Source organism: Salmo trutta, chromosome 26 (assembly GCF_901001165.1).
Source record: "Salmo trutta chromosome 26, fSalTru1.1, whole genome shotgun sequence".
Taxonomy (NCBI): Eukaryota; Metazoa; Chordata; class Actinopteri; order Salmoniformes; family Salmonidae; genus Salmo; species Salmo trutta.
Genome location: NC_042982.1, coordinates 32,407,139 through 32,425,962, shown reverse-complemented (window position 1 = coordinate 32,425,962; position 18,824 = coordinate 32,407,139). Strand labels below are relative to the sequence as shown.

Below are 18,824 nucleotides of genomic sequence, written 5' to 3'. Positions count from 1 at the left end.
CAGGGTTGACCAGCTGGTTATAAGACATGGTGCTAACAGTAACAGGGTTGACCAGCTGTTTATAAGACATGGTGCTAACAGTAACAGGGTTGACCAGCTGGTTGTAAGACATGGCGTTAACAGTAACAGGGTTGACCAGCTGGTTGTAAGACATGGTGTTAACAGTAACAGGGTTAACCAGCTGGTTGTAAGACATGGCGTTAACAGTAACAGGGTTGACCAGCTGGTTGTAAGACATGGCGTCAACAGTAACAGGGTTGACCAGCTGTTTATAAGACATGGTGCTAACAGTAACAGGGTTGCCCAGCTGGTTGTAAGACCTGGTGTTAACAGTAACAGGGTTGACCAGCTGGTTATAAGACCTGGTGCTAACAGTAACAGGGTTGACCAGCTGGTTATAAGACATGGTGCTAACAGTAACAGGGTTGACCAGCTGGTTGTAAGACCTGGTGTTAACAGTAACAGGGTTGACCAGCTGGTTATAAGACCTGGTGCTAACAGTAACAGGGTTGACCAGGTGGTTATAAGACATGGTGCTAACAGTAACAGGGTTGACCAGCTGGTTGTAAGACATGGTGCTAACAGTAACAGGGTTGACCAGCTGTTTATAAGACATGGTGTTAACAGTAATGGGGTGACCAGCTGGTTGTAAGACATGGTGTTAACAGTAACAGGGTTGACCAGCTGGTTATAAGACCTGGTGCTAACAGTAACAGGGTTGACCAGCTGGTTATAAGACCTGGTGCTAACAGTAACAGGGTTGACCAGCTGGTTGTAAGACATGGTGTTAACAGTAACAGGGTTGACCAGCTGGTTATAAGACCTGGTGCTAACAGTAACAGGGTTGACCAGCTGGTTATAAGACATGGTGCTAACAGTAACAGGGTTGACCAGCTGGTTGTAAGACATGGTGCTTACAGTAACAGAGTTGACCAGCTGTTTATAAGACATGGTGCTAACAGTAACAGGGTTGACCAGCTGGTTATAAGACATGGTGCTAACAGTAACAGGGTTGACCAGCTGTTTATAAGACATGGTGTTAACAGTAATGGGGTGACCAGCTGGTTGTTAAGACATGGTGTTAACAGTAACAGGGTTGACCAGCTGGTTGTAAGACCTGGTGCTAACAATAACAGGGTTGACCAGCTGGTTGTAAGACCTGGTGTTAACAGTAACAGGGTTGACCAGCTGGTTGTAAGACATGGCGTTAACAGTAACAGGGTTGACCAGCTGGTTATAAGACCTGGTGCTAACAGTAACAGGGTTGACCAGCTGGTTGTAAGACATGGCGTTAACAGTAACAGGGTTGACCAGCTGGTTGTAAGACATGGCGTTAACAGTAACAGGGTTAACCAGCTGGTTATAAGACCTGGTGCTAACAGTAACAGGGTTGACCAGCTGGTTGTAAGACCTGGTGCTAACAGTAACAGGGTTGACCAGCTGGTTATAAGACCTGGTGTTAACAGTAACAGGGTTAACCAGCTGTTTATAAGACCTGGTGCTAACAGTAACAGGGTTGACCAGCTGGTTGTAAGACCTGGTGTTAACAGTAACAGGGTTGACCAGCTGGTTATAAGACCTGGTGTTAACAGTAACAGGGTTGACCAGCTGGTTATAAGACCTGGTGCTAACAGTAACAGGGTTGACCAGCTGGTTATAAGACCTGGTGTTAACAGTAACAGGGTTGACCAGCTGTTTATAAGACATGGCGTCAACAGTAACAGGGTTGACCAGCTGGTTGTAAGACATGGCGTTAACAGTAACAGGGTTGACCAGCTGGTTGTAAGACATGGCGTTAACAGTAACAGGGTTGACCAGCTGGTTGTAAGACATGGCGTCAACAGTAACAGGGTTGACCAGCTGTTTATAAGACATGGTGCTAACAGTAACAGGGTTGACCAGCTGGTTGTAAGACATGGTGCTAACAGTAACAGGGTTGACCAGCTGTTTATAAGACATGGTGTTAACAGTAATGGGGTGACCAGCTGGTTGTAAGACATGGTGTTAACAGTAACAGGGTTGACCAGCTGGTTATAAGACCTGGTGCTAACAGTAACAGGGTTGACCAGCTGGTTATAAGACCTGGTGCTAACAGTAACAGGGTTGACCAGCTGGTTGTAAGACATGGTGTTAACAGTAACAGGGTTGACCAGCTGGTTATAAGACCTGGTGCTAACAGTAACAGGGTTGACCAGCTGGTTATAAGACATGGTGCTAACAGTAACAGGGTTGACCAGCTGGTTGTAAGACATGGTGCTTACAGTAACAGAGTTGACCAGCTGTTTATAAGACATGGTGCTAACAGTAACAGGGTTGACCAGCTGGTTATAAGACATGGTGCTAACAGTAACAGGGTTGACCAGCTGTTTATAAGACATGGTGTTAACAGTAATGGGGTGACCAGCTGGTTGTAAGACATGGTGTTAACAGTAACAGGGTTGACCAGCTGGTTGTAAGACCTGGTGCTAACAATAACAGGGTTGACCAGCTGGTTGTAAGACCTGGTGTTAACAGTAACAGGGTTGACCAGCTGGTTGTAAGACATGGCGTTAACAGTAACAGGGTTGACCAGCTGGTTATAAGACCTGGTGCTAACAGTAACAGGGTTGACCAGCTGGTTGTAAGACATGGCGTTAACAGTAACAGGGTTGACCAGCTGGTTGTAAGACATGGCGTTAACAGTAACAGGGTTAACCAGCTGGTTATAAGACCTGGTGCTAACAGTAACAGGGTTGACCAGCTGGTTGTAAGACCTGGTGCTAACAGTAACAGGGTTGACCAGCTGGTTATAAGACCTGGTGTTAACAGTAACAGGGTTAACCAGCTGTTTATAAGACCTGGTGCTAACAGTAACAGGGTTGACCAGCTGGTTGTAAGACCTGGTGTTAACAGTAACAGGGTTGACCAGCTGGTTATAAGACCTGGTGTTAACAGTAACAGGGTTGACCAGCTGGTTATAAGACCTGGTGCTAACAGTAACAGGGTTGACCAGCTGGTTATAAGACCTGGTGTTAACAGTAACAGGGTTGACCAGCTGTTTATAAGACATGGCGTCAACAGTAACAGGGTTGACCAGCTGGTTGTAAGACATGGCGTTAACAGTAACAGGGTTGACCAGCTGGTTGTAAGACATGGCGTTAACAGTAACAGGGTTGACCAGCTGGTTGTAAGACATGGCGTCAACAGTAACAGGGTTGACCAGCTGTTTATAAGACATGGTGCTAACAGTAACAGGGTTGACCAGCTGGTTATAAGACATGGTGCTAACACTAAGAGGGTTGACCAGCTGTTTATAAGACCTGGTGCTAACAGTAACAGGGTTGACCAGCTGGTTGTAAGACCTGGTGTTAACAGTAACAGGGTTGATCAGCTGGTTATAAGACCTGGTGCTAACAGTAACAGGGTTGACCAGCTGGTTGTAAGACCTGGTGTTAACAGTAACAGGGTTGACCAGCTGGTTATAAGACCTGGTGCTAACAGTAACAGGGTTGACCAGCTGTTTATAAGACATGGTGCTAACAGTAACAGGGTTGACCAGCTGTTTATAAGACATGGTGCTAACAGTAACAGGGTTGACCAGCTGTTTATAAGACATGGTGCTAACAGTAACAGGGTTGACCAGCTGTTTATAAGACATGGTGTTAACAGTAATGGGGTGACCAGCTGGTTGTAAGACATGGTGTTAACAGTAACAGGGTTGACCAGCTGGTTGTAAGACCTGGTGTTAACAGTAACAGGGTTGACCAGCTGGTTGTAAGACATGGCGTTAACAGTAACAGGGTTGACCAGCTGGTTATAAGACCTGGTGCTAACAGTAACAGGGTTGACCAGCTGGTTGTAAGACATGGCGTTAACAGTAACAGGGTTGACCAGCTGGTTGTAAGACATGGCGTTAACAGTAACAGGGTTAACCAGCTGGTTATAAGACCTGGTGCTAACAGTAACAGGGTTGACCAGCTGGTTGTAAGACCTGGTGCTAACAGTAACAGGGTTGACCAGCTGGTTATAAGACCTGGTGTTAACAGTAACAGGGTTAACCAGCTGTTTATAAGACCTGGTGCTAACAGTAACAGGGTTGACCAGCTGGTTGTAAGACCTGGTGTTAACAGTAACAGGGTTGACCAGCTGGTTATAAGACCTGGTGTTAACAGTAACAGGGTTGACCAGCTGGTTGTAAGACCTGGTGCTAACAGTAACAGGGTTGACCAGCTGGTTGTAAGACCTGGTGTTAACAGTAACAGGGTTGACCAGCTGTTTATAAGACATGGCGTCAACAGTAACAGGGTTGACCAGCTGGTTGTAAGACATGGCGTTAACAGTAACAGGGTTGACCAGCTGGTTGTAAGACATGGCGTTAACAGTAACAGGGTTGACCAGCTGGTTGTAAGACATGGCGTCAACAGTAACAGGGTTGACCAACTGTTTATAAGACATGGCGTTAACAGTAACAGGGTGAGATGATCTTCTTACCTGCACCTGGATGACATACTCCATGGCCAAGTCCCTCCTAAACACCTGATTGGCTAACAGAGTGCCATCCCACTCAAGTGTAAACTCTCCACCCTCATTCCCTGATAAGATGCGGAATTCAAAGGGTGGGCCGTTATGGGAGGAGTCCTGGTCTATGACGGACAGCTGGAGAATGCTGGTGCCGATGGGCTTATTCTCCTGTGATTGGACAATACAAGAAGGGAAATGAGATTAGATGCAAGACGGAGTGTGTGTGTGTGTGTGTGTGTGTGTGTACGCGCGCTTCTCCTGTAAGAAGGGATATGTGTGTGAATATCTGTCTATGTGGATGTAAGTGTGTATGGAGTTTATTGGCCATCAGAGCTGTCAATCATGTGAGTAATAGTACCTGTATGACAGTGGTGAGATTGGCCGGGGTGAAAGTAGGCGGGCTGTCGTTGATGTCTGAGATGTCGATGTTGACCATCACCGTTGACGACATGGGCGGAACACCACTGTCCAGAGCCCTGACCGCCAGAGAGTAACCAGACACCTAGAGAAGAAAAAATACAGTTTCCCTTGAAACTTCACGTTGAGAAACTTTTTAATCATTTCATTCCTGATAATTATAACAGGATCGAGAAAATCAAACGCAGCAATTTCCATGCAAATCAAATTCACCACACATTAACCAATGATGACAAGTCCCTAATCAAATATCCTCCTGGATACGCATGCTTATAACTTGGTACCCACTTGAATATCAGCACACCAAACAAGAACCTAACGGCGCTGATTAAGTGTGTTGTGATTGGTTGTGGGCGCATCCTTTGATCCTCTGAAACACACTGCTGTGACTGACACATTCCTGGCGTGTCCTACCAAGCACGTACCCTGGGTTTCTGTCTCTGTCTCTCAGATTCACAGGGTTCCAAAATAGTTATTCGGCTGTCGACATAGAATAACCATGTGGTTCCATGTAGAACCCCCTGTGGAAAGATTTCTACACGGAAGGTTCTACCTGGAACCAAAATGTTTTTTTGTTTTTTTTAAATCGTTCTCCTAGGGGGACAGCCGAAGAACCCTTTTAGTTTCTAGATAGTACTTTTTTTTTAAGAGTGTACCTGAGGGAACACTGTCAAGGCTATCTCAGGTAGACAGTATTTACTAGCTTAGGGAGTGAAGACACACACACACAAACGCCCACGCAGGCACACACACACACTCACACACACGTGCGTGCACACACACACACACACACACACACACACACACACACACACACACACACACACACACACACACCCACACAATTCCCTACCACCCTAGCTGCAGGGTGTTGCTGTGTGCTTCCACATATTGCTCTGTAATAACAGCCTAACTAAACACAGCAGAAGAAAACTTCAGACAAAAAGAACAAGCTGAGAAATGAAAAAAGAAACCACAATAAACAACCACAGTGCTGCTTAGGAGAGAGTAAATGAGAATAACCTATATGGAAATGAGTGTGTGAAGACACACACACACACACACACACACACACACACACACACACACACACACACACACACACACACACACAGGGCTGCGCTCTTTCTGATAACCCAAACACACTTTCATCAGCTCTTTCATCCCCCACAAGCCCAGGCGTTCTCTTTGGACCGTGCTCAGATATGCTCCCTGCACTATCACGGACCACACTCATGCATTTTTTATGACGGGAATTGGAAGACACACTCGGAACTCTTCAAGCGCTCCAGGGAAGAAAAAAGCGGGAAGAAGGTAGCCTGGGAAGAGGAGGGATGGGATGCAATGTCCCCACTCTCTAATTAGAGGAAATGAACAACCTCCATGAGAGAAACGGTCAGGAGGAGGTGGCTTGCTGCAGGGGATGATGACGGGGGTGTTTGTGATGGTGATGTTGCAGTGTGCGTGTCAGAGACAGTCGTTGTTAATAGTGTTCATGTTGTGGTTTTATTGGCCGTAGAGTTGGTTTGTTTGTGTGTGTGTGTACCTGTGTGTGTATATATGTGTGTACCTGTGTGTGTATATATGTGTATACCTGTGTGTGTGTGTGTGTGTGTGTGTGTGTGTGTGTGTGTGCTCACCGTCTCTCTGTCCAGCTGTTTGTTGACCTTCACCATGCCAGAGAGAGGGTCTATGAAGAACTGGTTCTCTTTGTCGCCACTGACGATGGAGTAGAGTATATCACCATTCACCTGACTGTCTACGTCCTCAGCTGTCAGCTAGAGGGGGAGGAGAGGGGTTAGGCAGGGACTCTCCAACGCACGCACGCACGCACACACACACACACACACACACACACACAGTAAGATGGCCAGTGTTTCCTAAACATTTCCTCAAGTTCTCCCATCCAGTTCAACTTATTGGATGTAGTTCAGAATGAATCAGGTGTGTTTGTACCAGAAAAGCTAAAATGAGTGCATCCCGATTTGGGGCACTGCTGGAGAGGTCAGGGAAACATGGCTGAACCAGTCCAGTTTAAAGAGCCAACTGGTCATACCTTGACGACGGACTCTCCGATGGTTGCGTCTTCGGATACGACAGTGGTGTAGACGTCTCGGCTGAACATGGGTGCATTGTCATTGACGTCTGTCAGGTTGATGTTTACCATGGTTACGGCACTTAGGGGCGGGGTTCCACCGTCTCTGGCCTCCACAGTGAGGAAGTAGTCTTTACACGTCTCAAAGTCCAGAGGCTTAGACACTGAGATGGCACCTGGTACACAGAGAGAGAGTGAGAGGTCAACAGGGAGGTAGATATCCTACTTCTAACACCATGTACAAGTCTGTAACACAAATTTGCTAACAAAGACATAAATTGACACTTTATATTCTGCATATGGAAACTCACCAGTCAGGGGGTGTATGTGGAACTTTCCGTGCTCGTTGCCTGAGCGGATACTATAGGTGATCTCAGCATTGGTTCCAATGTCCTTACTGGCTGCGTACACTCTCAGCACCTCCGTCCCTAACGCCACGTCCTCTGGCACGGTGGCGAGGTGGTCACGCCGCTCAAACACCGGCGGGTTGTCATTGATGTCCAGGACTGTGACGGTTACGTTGACCAGGGAGGACAGGCGGACCGGAGAGCCCTGGTCGGACGCTCTGACCGTGATCATGTAGGACGGTTGCTGTTCGCGGTCGAGGGTATGTTCCAGGACCACGATACCGGAGGACTTGTCCATGGAGAAGAAGCCGCCGGCAGAGTTGGCCAGAGAATAGACCACCTTACGACTGACGCCTGGAGAGAGGGGAGAGGAGGGAAGGATGCTACAACACTCTTTCATAAATCAATGATTTCATTTATTGATTGCCATCTGTGTGTATGTGTGTTTCGAGAGTTGAGATGTAGAGATATCAGAAAGCAGACAAAGAGAGAGTGAGAAAGAGACAGAGAAAAGAGAGACAAAGAGAGAGTGAGAGAGAGAAAGAGACAGAGAAAAGAGAGAGAAAGAGAGAGTGATAGAGAGGTTGACTCCAGTTCAAACATTAATCTTTGTTTAATTGGTCTCTCTCCTCCCATGATACCCTTGTCTCTCCCTCCCTCTCCTCCCATGATACCCTTGTCTCTCCCTCCCTCTCCTCCCATGATACCCTTGTCTCTCCCTCCCTCTCCTCTCATGATACCCTTGTCTCTCCCTCCCTCTCCTCTCATGATACCCTTGTCTCTCCCTCCCTCTCTTCCCATGATACCCTTGTCTCTCCCTCCCTCTCCTCTCATGATACCCTTGTCTCTCCCTCCCTCTCCTCCCCTGATACCCTTCACTCTCTCCCTCCCTCTCCTCTCATGATACCCTTGTCTCTCCCTCCCTCTCATGATACCCTTCACTCTCTCCCTCCCTCTCCTCCCATGATACCCTTCACTCTCTCCCTCCCTCTCCTCCCCTGATACCCTTCACTCTCTCCCTCCCTCTCCTCCCATGATACCCTTCACTCTCTCCCTCCCTCTCCTCCCATGATACCCTTCACTCTCTCCCTCCCTCTCCTCCCCTGATACCCTTCACTCTCTCCCTCCCTCTCCTCTCATGATACCCTTCTCTCTCTCTGGTTCCCTCTTCCTCGCTCTCTCTCCCTCCCTCTTCTCCCCTTATACCCTTCTCTCCTCCCCTTATACCCTTCTCTTTCCCTCCCTCTCCTCCCATGATACCCTTCACTCTCTCCCTCCCTCTCCTCCCCTTATACCCTTCTCTTTCCCTCCCTCTCCTCCCATGATACCCTTCACTCTCTCCCTCCCTCTCTCTCTGGTTCCCTCTTCCTCACCCTCTCTCTCCTCCTCTGATGCCCTTCTCTCTGTCATCCTGCCACAGCGCTTCCTCTTTGAAACCTACCGCCAGTCGACACTGCATGGCTTGTTGGTAAACAAGTGTGGTTGTGACTTTTCATTAGTGTGGTTGTGACTTTTCATTAGTGTGGTTGTGACTTTTCATTAGTGTGGTTGTGGCAGAGCTTTATTTTCTTTCCGTTCCCCTTCGCAAGGCGAGACGGTGACAGCAGCCAAATCCAGTCAGAGACAGAATGTGGGTGTTAGCAGTTTGTGTGTGTGTGTGTGTGTGTGTGATTGCTATCAGTAAGTGCAAGTAGCTGGTCCAAACCCAAGGCAAATTAAATAGGATTGCTAACAGCTAACAGTGAGGTAAGTGCTGAGCAGAGCAGAGTAAACATTATTATAAACTCTACCCATCTATCAGTTAATATTCAGCAGGATGGACAACTCTGGTCCTGGAGAGCTGCAGTTTGTGCAGGTGAGAGAGAGAGAGAGAGAGAGAGAGAGAGAGAGAGAGAGAGAGAAAGAGAGAGAGAGAGAGAGAGAGAGAGAGAGAGAGAGAGAGAGAGAGAGAGAGAGAGAGAGAGAGAGAGAGAGAGAGTAGAATATTCCATTCTTACCTTCATCAGGGTCAATGGCCTGTATGCGTGTGAGCAGGGCCTTGGTAGATGTGTCTTCATACACACTGGCAGTGTAGTGGGGAGCAGAGAACGCCGGAGGGTTGTCATTCACATCCAACAGCGTCAGGTGGACCTCCGCACGACAGAACCGACCACCTCCGTCTGTCGCCTGGGCAACCAGTCTGTACACGGGGGTCTTCTCCCGGTCCAGGGCCTGGGCTGTCTTTAGTTCGCCTGAACAGAAAAAGAGGAGAGACAGGTTAAGATCACACACACATCAACTTCATTGGCTGATGTAAAATAAAGTAAAGGTAGTGTACCAGTGTCTGGGTCGATGCTGAAGTCTTCAGAGCCGGGTCCATGTAGAGAGTACTGGATCCAAGCACTGACCCCTACATCAGCATCGCTGGCCCCAACCCCCACTATCACTCTGTTGACTGGGATATCCTCTGGGACCGAGGCGGTGTACAGAGCCTGCACGCACAGCAAGAGAGCATCAAACACCACAACACTCATAATGCATAGCATTTACACACACAACAAGAACATACTAACAACAAAAAATCATCCCTCCGAACAAACAGCTCCTCAATACATAACAACAAGAAAACACTAACATCAAACAGTCATCCCTCCGAACTAGTGTTGCCCATTTTGGGGAATATTCAGAGGTGGAAACTTTCCGTTGAATATATGGGAATTAAAGGGAATATATGGGATTTAACGAAAATATATGCAAATTAATACTAACACCATTTAAATGTAGATGTTTTTTGCATTGTATATATTTACATATCATATGGAGACAGAAACATAAACCTTTACCGTATCATAAGTAGACATAATTGCAAATTATTAAATCTTTCCAATAGAAATAAAAAAAAAAAATTTAGTTACAAATTGAACTTTAATTAAATGAGTTGACTCTTCACATGGGATGATTTCATTGAACAATGATCCATCGCATCTCCCAAAAATGTTTTCAACATACATCTGTAAAATGATAGTCTAGAAACGAAAGCTTGGGTTGTCTTCCTCTCAGGCTTCTATGTCTTCTCCCTGGACCTCCTCAATGTCCACCTCAGACTCTGAGGCCTCATCTTCACTGTTACTTTCCAACCTTTATGAGGATGGCTCATTGTCAGGCTCAAAAAGCCTCAGATTTGACCCGATGGCCACCAATTTTTCAACCCTTGTATTGGTCAGCCTGTTGCGTGCTTTGGTGTGTGTGTTCCCAAACAAGGACCAGTTGCACTCTGAGTTGGCTGATGTTGGTGGGATTTGGAGGATGATGGAGGCAACAGGGGAAAGAGCCTCAGATCCACAAAGTCCCTTCCACCAGGTGGCTGATGAGATATGTTGGCACGACTGATATATTGCCTCTCCATCCCAAAGCCCTTGCTTGGAAGTGTACTTCACCAGACTGCCAAGAACCTTGCCCTCATCCAGGCCAAGGTGGCGAGACACGGTAGTGATGACACCATAGGCCTTGTTGATCTCTGCACCAGACAGGATGCTCTTACCAGCATACTTGGGGTCCAACATGTACGCTGCGGCGTGTAAGGGCTTCAGACAGAAGTCTTCACGTTTTTGGATGTATTTCAGAACTGCAGTTTCCTCTGCTTGGAGCAACAGTGAAGTCGGCAGGGTAGTACGGATTTCTTCTCTTACATCTGCAAACAGAGTCTGAACATCAGACAGGATGGCATTGTCTCCCTCAATCCGTGCAATGGCTACTGCTATAGGTTTCAGGCTGCTTACCACTCTCTCCCAAAATACATCATCCAGGAGGATCCTGGATGGCCCTGGACCGGGAGAAGACCCCCGTGTACAGACTGGTTGCCCAGGCGACAGACGGAGGTGGTCGGTTCTGTCGTGCGGAGGTCCACCTGACGCTGTTGGATGTGAATGACAACCCTCCGGCGTTCTCTGCTCCCCACTACACTGCCAATGTGTATGAAGACACATCTACCAAGGCCCTGCTCACACGCATACAGGCCATTGACCCTGATGAAGGTAAGAACGGAATATTCTACTCTCTCTCTCTCTCTCTCTCTCTCTCTCTCTCTCTCTGTCTCTGTTTCTGTCTCTCTCTCTCTCTCTCTCTCTCTCTCTCTCTCTCTCTCTCTCTCTATCTCTCTCATACTGCAGCTCTCCAGGACCCGAGTTGTCCATCCTGCTGAATATTAACTGATAGATGGGTAGAGTTTATAATAATGTTTACTCTGCTCTGCTCAGCACTTACCTCACTGTTAGCAATCCTATTTAATTTGCCTTGGGTTTGGACCAGCTACTTGCACTTATTGATAGCAATATTGGCAGACTGTGATATGGCAGACTGTGATATGGCCATTTCTTGGAGAGACTCCTTCCCCTCCAGGAGACTGTCAAACATGATGACAACACCACCCCAACGGGTGTTGCTGGGCAGCTTCAATGTGGTGCTCTTATTCTTCTCACTTTGCATGGTGAGTTAGATTACTGCTATAACTTGATGACCCTTCACATATCTAACCAGTTCCTTGGCTCTCTTGTAGAGTGTTTCCATTGTTTTCAGTGCCATGATGTCCTTGAGGAGCAGATTCAATGCATGAGCAGCACAGCCAATGGGTGTGATGTGAGGGTAGGACTCCTCCACTTTAGACCAAGCAGCCTTCGTGTTCGCAGCATTGTCTGTCACCAGTGCAAATACCTTCTGTGGTCCAAGGTCATTGATGACTGCCTTCAGCTCATCTGCAATGTCTGTTGTCCCTTGTGTCTGTGCTCTTGTAGAATACTGGTTGAAGGGTGGAGATGATGTAGTTAATTATTCCCTGCCCACGAACATTTGACCACCCATCAGAGATGATTGCAATACAGTCTGCTTTCTCTATGATTTGCTTGACCTTCACTTGAACTCTGTTGATCTCTGCATCCAGCAAATGAGTAGATAAATCATGTCTGGTTGGAGGGGTGTATGCTGGGCAAAGAACATTCAGAAATCTCTTCCAATACACATTGCCTGTGAGCATCAGAGGTGAACCAGTTGCATACACAGCTTGAGCAAGACATTCATTAGCATTTCTCTGACTACGTTCCTCCATTGTGTCAAAAAAACTTCTGATCCAGGAGGATCATGAGCTGTTGCTATCGATAAAGTGTCTGATTCATTATTTTCACCTCGAATAGAGGTTGCTTGTTGTGAGCGCTAAGGGAACTTTATGCACTTGGCCAGATGACTCTGCATCTTTGTTGCATTCTTCACATATGATTTGGCACAGTATTTGAAAATGTACACAGCTTTTCCTTCTACATTAGCTGCAGTGAAATGTCTCCACACATCAGATAGTGCCCGTGGCATTGTCCTGTAAAGATTAGAAAAAAATGAGTAAAAAAAACCCAAATACAATTCCATGTACAGATAAATAGTTAAGCAGATAGATTAAACAACTCCTTTGTAAGATAAATGTTTTAAAATGAAACATGTATGGAAACAGGTGAATTAACACTCCTCCATTAGCAGGCTCAAGCTAAAACCCACATGGTAGCAAAAACAAACTAGCAGAAATTGTTAACAAGTTAGAAATTATTTAAACACACTCTGCGGTAGACTACTAATTACTAGCTAACAAAAAATCATGTGTGTCATATAAAATATATTCACCCCACCCAGTATTGTAATCAAAACTTACCAGAAAGCATGTAGTCCTTGGCTCAGACAGTGTAGTAATGTGGGCTCAAAAGCATTTCATTAGTGTGCAAGATCTTGAGAATCAGCTGTACGTGTGATGGAAAAATGCACTGTGCATGCAGAGGGTTGCAATTCCATTGAGTTTGTGGATAGTTTAACCAAAATATGCCACAAGATCTAGAATTGCCTTGTGTATCCCACAAAAAAAGGTTCACTGTTATAAGCTAACGTTTTTGATGAATTTAAGCAAAATTCCCAGGCTTAACTTCCCATGAAAAATTTCTGGAAAAAGTCCGGAAATTTACCGGAAAGTTTCCTTTGCAACTCTACTCCGAACAAACAGCTCCTCCATACACAACAACAGCATACTAACTACATATCAACCAGCATCAAACACGCCACAACTCTCCTAATTGTGTACAACTCTCTAGACAGACAGAGAAAACAAACAGCAGTAACTAAAAAGCAGCAACAAACATCGTCTGTCAAACGGCATTAGAAATCAACACAGTTCCTCAACATATACAGCAAACACACTGCTCAAACAGAACCACAGCTACATATCACCAGACCTCACACAGGAAAACACAGACACAACCACAGCTACGTATCACCAGACCTCACACAGGAACACACAGACACAACCACAGCTACGTAACACCAGACCTCACACAGGAACACACAGACACAACCACAGCTACGTATCACCAGACCTCACACAGGAACACGCAGACACAACCACAGCTACGTATCACCAGACCTCACACAGGAACACGCAGACACAACCACAGCTACGTATCACCAGACCTCACACAGGAACACGCAGACACAACCACAGCTACGTATCACCAGACCTCACACAGGAACACGCAGACACAACCACAGCTACGTATCACCAGACCTCACACAGGAACACGCAGACACAACCACAGCTACGTATCACCAGACCTCACACAGGAACACGCAGACACAACCACAGCTACGTATCACCAGACCTCACACAGGAACACGCAGACACAACCACAGCTACGTATCACCAGACCTCACACAGGAACACGCAGACACAACCACAGCTACGTATCACCAGACCTCACACAGGAACACGCAGACACAACCACAGCTACGTATCACCAGACCTCACACAGGAACACGCAGACACAACCACAGCTACGTATCACCAGACCTCACACAGGAACACACAGACACAACTACAGCTACATATCACCAGGCCTCACACAGGAACACACAGACACAACCACAGCTCCGTATCACCAGACCTCACATAGGAACACACAGACACAACCACAGCTACGTATCACCAGACCTCACACAGGAACACACAGACACAACCACAGCTACGTATCACCAGACCTCACACAGGAACACACAGACACAACCACAGCTACGTATCACCAGACCTCACACAGGAACACACAGACACAACCACAGCTACGTATCACCAGGCCTCACACAGGAACACACAGACACAACCACAGCTCCGTATCACCAGACCTCACATAGGAACACACAGACACAACCACAGCTACGTATCACCAGACCTCACACAGGAACACACAGACACAACCACAGCTACGTATCACCAGACCTCACACAGGAACACGCAGACACAACCACAGCTACGTATCACCAGACCTCACACAGGAACACATCTCAAATACACTCTAAATTATATAGTGCTTGTTTACAGTAAAGTAACAGACTGTGCAAAATCTGAAAACAGATCCAACTGCAGCAAACAAAATGATTAAATATGAGTTATGACTGAGGCTTGAACATAAAACACAACCACATATAAGACAAGTGGAATTCAACTTTAAAGTCACATTTCTGTGACAGTTATGGGATAGCTTACAATAAACAATGAACACCTATGATAATCAATACCAATGTTTTACTATGTTGTAGGAAACTATGTCATTCAGAAAACATATTAGAATAATGACCAATAAACATAAACATATCAAATGCAATAGTGTACAGACGGAAAAGTCTGTAAATAAAATGTGACTGACCTCGTCGCAGACAGGGCTGTTGTCATTGGTGTCAGTCACAGACACCTCCACGGTTGCCCTGGTAACGAACAGGCCGTCGCTAGCGGTAACGTTGAGAAGGTACAGGTCCTGTTCCTCACGGTCCAGTGGGCGCTTCACATACATCTTCCACTCACCTTGCACCTGCCCCAGGGCAAACTCCCCTCGAGGGTTCCCACCTGAGGAGAGAGAGAAAGTTTATATACACACCCAAGCGTTCCTGCCTGAGGAGAGAGAGAGAGTTTATATACACACCCAAGCGTTCCTACCTGAGGAGAGAGAGTTTATATACACACCCAAGGGTTCCCACCTGAGGAGAGAGAGAAAGTTTATATACACACCCAAGCGTTCCTGCCTGAGGAGAGAGAGAGAGTTTATATACACACCCAAGCGTTCCTGCCTGAGGAGAGAGAGAGAGTTTATATACACACCCAAGGGTTCCCACCTGAGGAGAGAGAGAGAGATAGTTTATATACACACCCAAGGGTTCCTACCTGAGGAGAGAGAGAGTTTATATACACACCCAAGGGTTCCCACCTGAGGAGAGAGAGAGAGATAGTTTATATACACACCCAAGGGTTCCTACCTGAGGAGAGAGAGTTTATATACACACCCAAGGGTTCCCACCTGAGGAGAGAGATAGTTTATATACACACCCAAGGGTTCCTACCTGAGGAGAGAGAGTTTATATACACACCCAAGGGTTCCCACCTGAGGAGAGAGATAGTTTATATACACACCCAAGGGTTCCTACCTGAGGAGAGAGAAAGTTTATATACACACCCAAGGGTTCCTACCTGAGGAGAGAGAGAGTTTATATACACACCCAAGGGTTCCCACCTGAGGAGAGAGAGAGTTTATATACACACCCAAGGGTTCCCACCTGAGGAGAGAGATAGTTTATATACACACCCAAGGGTTCCTACCTGAGGAGAGAGAGAGTTTATATACACACCCAAGGGTTCCTACCTGAGGAGAGAGAGAGTTTATATACACACCCAAGGGTTCCCACCTGAGGAGAGAGAGAGTTTATATACACACCCAAGGGTTCCTACCTGAGGAGAGAGAGAGAGAGTTTATATACACACCCAAGGGTTCCTACCTGAGGAGAGAGAGAGAGAGTTTATATACACACCCAAGGGTTCCTACCTGAGGAGAGAGAGTTTATATACACACCCAAGGGTTCCTACCTGAGGAGAGAGGGAGAGATAGTTTATATACACACCCAAGGGTTCCTGCCTGAGGAGAGAGAGTTTATATACACACCCAAGGGTTCCTGCCTGAGGAGAGAGAGAGTTTATATACACACCCAAGGGTTCCCACCTGAGGAGAGAGAGAGTTTATATACACACCCAAGGGTTCCTACCTGAGGAGAGAGAGAGTTTATATACACACCCAAGGGTTCCTACCTGAGGAGAGAGAGATAGTTTATATACACACCCAAGGGTTCCTACCTGAGGAGAGAGAGAGTTTATATACACACCCAAGGGTTCCCACCTGAGGAGAGAGAGAGTTTATATACACACCCAAGGGTTCCCACCTGAGGAGAGAGAGAGTTTATATACACACCCAAGGGTTCCTACCTGAGGAGAGAGAAAGTTTATATACACACCCAAGCGTTCCTGCCTGAGGAGAGAGAGAGTTTATATACACACCCAAGGGTTCCTACCTGAGGAGAGAGAGAGAGAGTTTATATACACACCCAAGGGTTCCTACCTGAGGAGAGAGAGAGAGAGAGTTTATATACACACCCAAGGGTTCCCACCTGAGGAGAGAGAGAGAGTTTATATACACACCCAAGGGTTCCTACCTGAGGAGAGAGAGAGTTTATATACACACCCAAGGGTTCCTACCTGAGGAGAGAGAGAGTTTATATACACACCCAAGGGTTCCTACCTGAGGAGAGAGAGTTTATATACACACCCAAGGGTTCCTACCTGAGGAGAGAGAGTTTATATACACACCCAAGGGTTCCCACCTGAGGAGAGAGAGAGTTTATATACACACCCAAGGGTTCCTACCTGAGGAGAGAGAGAGTTTATATACACACCCAAGGGTTCCCACCTGAGGAGAGAGAGAGTTTATATACACACCCAAGGGTTCCTACCTGAGGAGAGAGAGAGTTTATATACACACCCAAGGGTTCCCACCTGAGGAGAGAGAGAGAGAGAGTTTATATACACACCCAAGGGTTCCTGCCTGAGGAGAGAGAGTTTATATACACACCCAAGGGTTCCCACCTGAGGAGAGAGAGAGTTTATATACACACCCAAGGGTTCCTACCTGAGGAGAGAGAGTTTATATACACACCCAAGGGTTCCTACCTGAGGAGAGAGAGAGTTTATATACACACCCAAGGGTTCCCACCTGAGGAGAGAGAGAGAGAGAGTTTATATACACACCCAAGGGTTCCCACCTGAGGAGAGAGAGAGAGAGAGTTTATATACACACCCAAGGGTTCCCACCTGAGGAGAGAGAGAGAGAGAGTTTATATACACACCCAAGGGTTCCTACCTGAGGAGAGAGAGAGAGAGTTTATATACACACCCAAGGGTTCCTACCTGAGGAGAGAGAGTTTATATACACACCCAAGGGTTCCCACCTGAGGAGAGAGAGTTTATATACACACCCAAGGGTTCCTACCTGAGGAGAGAGAGAGTTTATATACACACCCAAGGGTTCCTACCTGAGGAGAGAGGGAGAGAGTTTATATACACACCCAAGGGTTCCTACCTGAGGAGAGAGAGAGTTTATATACACACCCAAGGGTTCCTACCTGAGGAGAGAGAGTTTATATACACACCCAAGGGTTCCTACCTGAGGAGAGAGAGAGTTTATATACACACCCAAGGGTTCCTACCTGAGGAGAGAGAGAGTTTATATACACACCCAAGGGTTCCTACCTGAGGAGAGAGAGTTTATATACACACCCAAGGGTTCCTACCTGAGGAGAGAGAGAGTTTATATACACACCCAAGGGTTCCTACCTGAGGAGAGAGAGAGTTTATATACACACCCAAGGGTTCCCACCTGAGGAGAGAGAGTTTATATACACACCCAAGGGTTCCCACCTGAGGAGAGAGAGTTTATATACACACCCAAGGGTTCCTACCTGAGGAGAGAGAGAGTTTATATACACACCCAAGGGTTCCTACCTGAGGAGAGAGAGTTTATATACACACCCAAGGGTTCCCACCTGAGGAGAGAGAGAGTTTATATACACACCCAAGGGTTCCTACCTGAGGAGAGAGAGTTTATATACACACCCAAGGGTTCCCACCTGAGGAGAGAGAGAGTTTATATACACACCCAAGGGTTCCTACCTGAGGAGTGAGAGAGAGAGAGTTTATATACACACCCAAGGGTTCCTACCTGAGGAGTGAGAGAGAGAGAGTTTATATACACACCCAAGGGTTCCCACCTGAGGAGAGAGAGTTTATATACACACCCAAGGATTCCTACCTGAGGAGAGAGAGAGTTTATATACACACCCAAGGGTTCCTACCTGAGGAGAGAGAGAGAGAGTTTATATACACACCCAAGGGTTCCCACCTGAGGAGAGAGAGTTTATATACACACCCAAGGGTTCCCACCTGAGGAGAGAGAGAGAGTTTATATACACACCCAAGGGTTCCTACCTGAGGAGAGAGAGAGAGAGTTTATATACACACCCAAGGGTTCCTACCTGAGGAGAGAGAGAGAGTTTATATACACACCCAAGGGTTCCTACCTGAGGAGAGAGAGAGA

The 18,824-nt window shown here is 46.7% G+C and overlaps 1 protein-coding gene across 6 annotated transcripts in view; it reads right to left on the bottom strand.

The window, feature by feature from the left end:
• Positions 1 to 18,824, bottom strand: part of LOC115163664 (protocadherin Fat 3) — a 325,153-nt gene that overhangs the window by 29,281 nt on the left and 277,048 nt on the right. For all 6 annotated transcript variants that reach the window (XM_029715717.1, XM_029715715.1, XM_029715718.1 and 3 more), the window contains 8 exons: positions 15,060 to 15,256; positions 9,677 to 9,830; positions 9,357 to 9,590; positions 7,324 to 7,713; positions 6,974 to 7,188; positions 6,558 to 6,695; positions 4,859 to 5,002; positions 4,471 to 4,668 (listed from right to left, as the gene is read on the bottom strand). In XM_029715717.1, coding sequence (XP_029571577.1) covers positions 4,471 to 4,668; positions 4,859 to 5,002; positions 6,558 to 6,695; positions 6,974 to 7,188; positions 7,324 to 7,713; positions 9,357 to 9,590; positions 9,677 to 9,830; positions 15,060 to 15,256 — 1,670 coding nt within the window. The remainder of the gene's footprint in view (positions 1 to 4,470; positions 4,669 to 4,858; positions 5,003 to 6,557; positions 6,696 to 6,973; positions 7,189 to 7,323; positions 7,714 to 9,356; positions 9,591 to 9,676; positions 9,831 to 15,059; positions 15,257 to 18,824) is intronic.